The sequence below is a fragment of the Dioscorea cayenensis genome, chromosome 9 (genome assembly GCF_009730915.1).
Source record: "Dioscorea cayenensis subsp. rotundata cultivar TDr96_F1 chromosome 9, TDr96_F1_v2_PseudoChromosome.rev07_lg8_w22 25.fasta, whole genome shotgun sequence".
In the NCBI taxonomy this organism is placed as follows: domain Eukaryota; kingdom Viridiplantae; phylum Streptophyta; class Magnoliopsida; order Dioscoreales; family Dioscoreaceae; genus Dioscorea; species Dioscorea cayenensis.
In genome coordinates, this window is record NC_052479.1 from 10,324,615 (window position 1) to 10,327,751 (window position 3,137).

A 3,137-nucleotide genomic window follows, 5' to 3' on the forward strand; every position below is an offset into this window, starting at 1 on the left:
TTTAAAAGGAAAAAAAGGTTTAGAGTGTACAAGTTCTAATTACCTTCAAAAATTACATTCCCATCACTAGTATAAGAAATTATGCTAAGGTCACTTAGATCAATATAAGGCTAAAATCTTCTTTAGAATATCTCACCCAAATAGAAACGTCTAATGCATTGGAGATAGGAAAATGGTTACATGGATAATTAGTGTGACACTCTGAATTTGAGGAATATACAACCCAGTTGAAGCTTCCTACAATTTAAAATAATAGCATTGTCTACTGTTAGATCCTTCGTTAGTACAATTTAATTGTCAGTACATTCTGATTTTGGTGTTCCTCATGCTTTGCATGTCAAGGAGCATCCGTGATTTTGTATTCTCATCGTCTCCTTTAAATAAACTACCATAGCTGCATCTAGGAACCCTGAGCTCAATGAAATCATGGATATCAAGAAACGATCCTCTTTCCACTTAACTTCAAAAATCATCTTCATTTTGCTCTTTATTGCTCATTGCAAAACATTTCCCAATATTGTTGATGAAAAGCAAGTTCACACATACATTGTTCATGTACAGCCGCACAAGGAAAATGAGTTCCTCGGGGATGAAGAGCGAGAGGCTTGGCACAAATCATTCTTGCCAAACACCACCCTCGACTCTGGTGAGCAACGACTAGTCTATTCCTACCGAGAAGTCATTAGTGGCTTCGCTGCACGACTAACAAGAAAAGAAGTGGAAGACATGAAATCAATGGAGGGGGTAATGCATGCACAACAAGACCAAGAACTCTCACCTAGGACTACATACACACCCTCTTTCATAGGCTTAAGCCAATGGCATGGCCTTTGGGTTGATTCTTTCATGGGACAAGGAATGATCATTGGAGTAATTGACAGTGGCATCACTCCAGGCCACTCTTCCTTCAAGGATAGCACCGTTGACAAACCAATGCCACCACCACCAAAGAAATGGAAGGGGAAATGTCAATTCCGAAAACAAGGTTATTGCAACAACAAGCTCATTGGCGCAATATCATTCCAAAATGGGCGAAGTCCAGCACCAAGGGATCAAAAGACAAATGGGCACGGCACACATTGTGCAGGCATTGCTGCAGGAAGCATGGTCCCTGATGCGGATGTTCGGGGTCTTGCCAAAGGCACTGCATCTGGTGTTGCGCCCAGAGCTCACTTAGCAATTTATCAGTCATGTACAACGACAAGTTGTTCGAGTACTGACGTATTGAAGGCTATGGATCAAGCGATTGATGATGGAGTAGATGTGTTATCTATTTCTCTAGGACCATCTCTAGGTCAACGTCAGGACCCTTACTATGTTGATAGCATGGCCATTGGTGCATTCTCGGCCATTCGCAAAGGTTTGGTTGTTTCCTTACCAGCAGGCAATTCAGGCCCAGAATTTAGTTCGATCGAGAATGATGAGCCATGGGCAATGACAGTGGGAGCTAGCAGCCATGATCGAAGAGCAAAAGCAACTGTAAAGCTTGGAGATGGCACTGAGATAGTTGGAGAAACGGGATACCAAGATAACAACTTCAATGCCACATTACCTCTTGTTTTCCCTAGTGTCCTGGGACAGAATGGCACTGAAGGTTGCAAAAAGGACTCGTTTGATAATGTTGATGTCAAAGGAAAGATAGTCATATGCTACATTTACGGAGGAACTTACATTGACATGGGTGTAAATGTGAAGAATGCAGGAGGAGCGGCAATGATCATAACAGATACATTCAGAGAAGGATCTACCACATTTTCTGATGTTCATGTTCTTCCGACAGCACATGTAGATGATCCCGGATTGAAGAAGATTATACGTTACTTGAGATCTGATCCTAATCCAAATGCTACCATAACTTTTGGTGGCACTACCTTTGGAGCACGTCCATCTCCAACCATTGCTTACTTCTCATCTAGAGGGCCAAGCTTGCTTAATGGAGGTATTTTGAAACCAGATATTGTTGGACCTGGGGTGAATGTTCTCTCAGCATGGCCTAAGAAGCCAGGTCCAGGATCTAAAGCACCTCCTGGGTCATACTTCAACTTTCAAAGCGGGACATCAATGGCAACTCCTCATCTCGCTGGAGTCGCCGCATTACTCAAAAGCACACATAAGAATTGGTCGCCTGCAGCAATCAAGTCAGCAATCATGACAACGGCAGATAGACTAGACCGTGACCTCAAACCAATCACTGATGACTACAATGGAACTAGGGATGTTGCTAATTTGATTGCTTTGGGTGCAGGGCAAGTGAACCCGCAAGCAGCTAATGACCCTGGTCTTGTTTATGACATAAAACCGTTCAATTATATCCAATACCTCTGTGGCATTGGCTATAGCGATGCTAATGTTTCAACCGTAGCTGGTCGTCAAATCCAATGCGCCAACCTTGTCAAAATCAATGCGGAAGATTTGAACTATCCTTCGATATCAGTTACATTGGATCCAAAAGCAAAAAAGAGTATCACAAGGCAGTTGACAAATGTGGTCGATGGAGGTACTGAAGTTTATCATGCAGTTGTTGAAGATCCAAAAGGAATTAATGTTGATGTTTCTCCTAATACACTTCGGTTCTCAAGACTTGATCAGAAAAGGAAGTTCACTATTGAATTTGAGGTCACTGGCATGCCACTAAGCCAAGGTGAGACAACACAGGGACAGTTGCTGTGGATTTCCCCAAAACATGAAGTTAGGAGTCCAATTTTGGTCACCTTTTCCTGAGATTTTTTTTTAAACTATGTTTGGAAATTAATTTTTTTAATTTATACATAGGGATTAATCCTCTTTGATGATTGAAATGTTATGTATGAACCTTTTCTAGTAATGAATAAATGCAATGCCTTCTTTTAACTAATATTGATCATGGCTTTTTGTAGGATATTAATCCATTGCCACGGTTAGTTAATGTGCAGAACAACACACCTTATGCTATTTCAGATAGGACTCAATATTGGAAGCTTAATATTGACCAAGAATGCAATTCAGTAAAAAAACTAACCATAATACTTTCACCTGAATTCAAACACCTCTTTTGCTTCACATCAATGCTTGATTCTGAAGTTGTGAATAACACAACAGATTATTAAGTCCAGCCCATTTGGTGGGCTGAATGAAGTAAATGGACTCCAAGCCCATGA

At 41.1% G+C, this 3,137-nt stretch overlaps 1 protein-coding gene across 1 annotated transcript; it reads left to right on the forward strand.

The window, feature by feature from the left end:
* The first annotated feature begins 426 nt into the window (after nucleotides 1-426).
* Nucleotides 427-2,721, forward strand: LOC120268464 (subtilisin-like protease). Its single transcript, XM_039275865.1, has one exon. It carries the CDS (start codon nucleotides 427-429, stop codon nucleotides 2,719-2,721), a length of 2,295 nt encoding a protein of 764 aa, XP_039131799.1.
* Nucleotides 2,722-3,137: the final 416 nt, after the last annotated feature.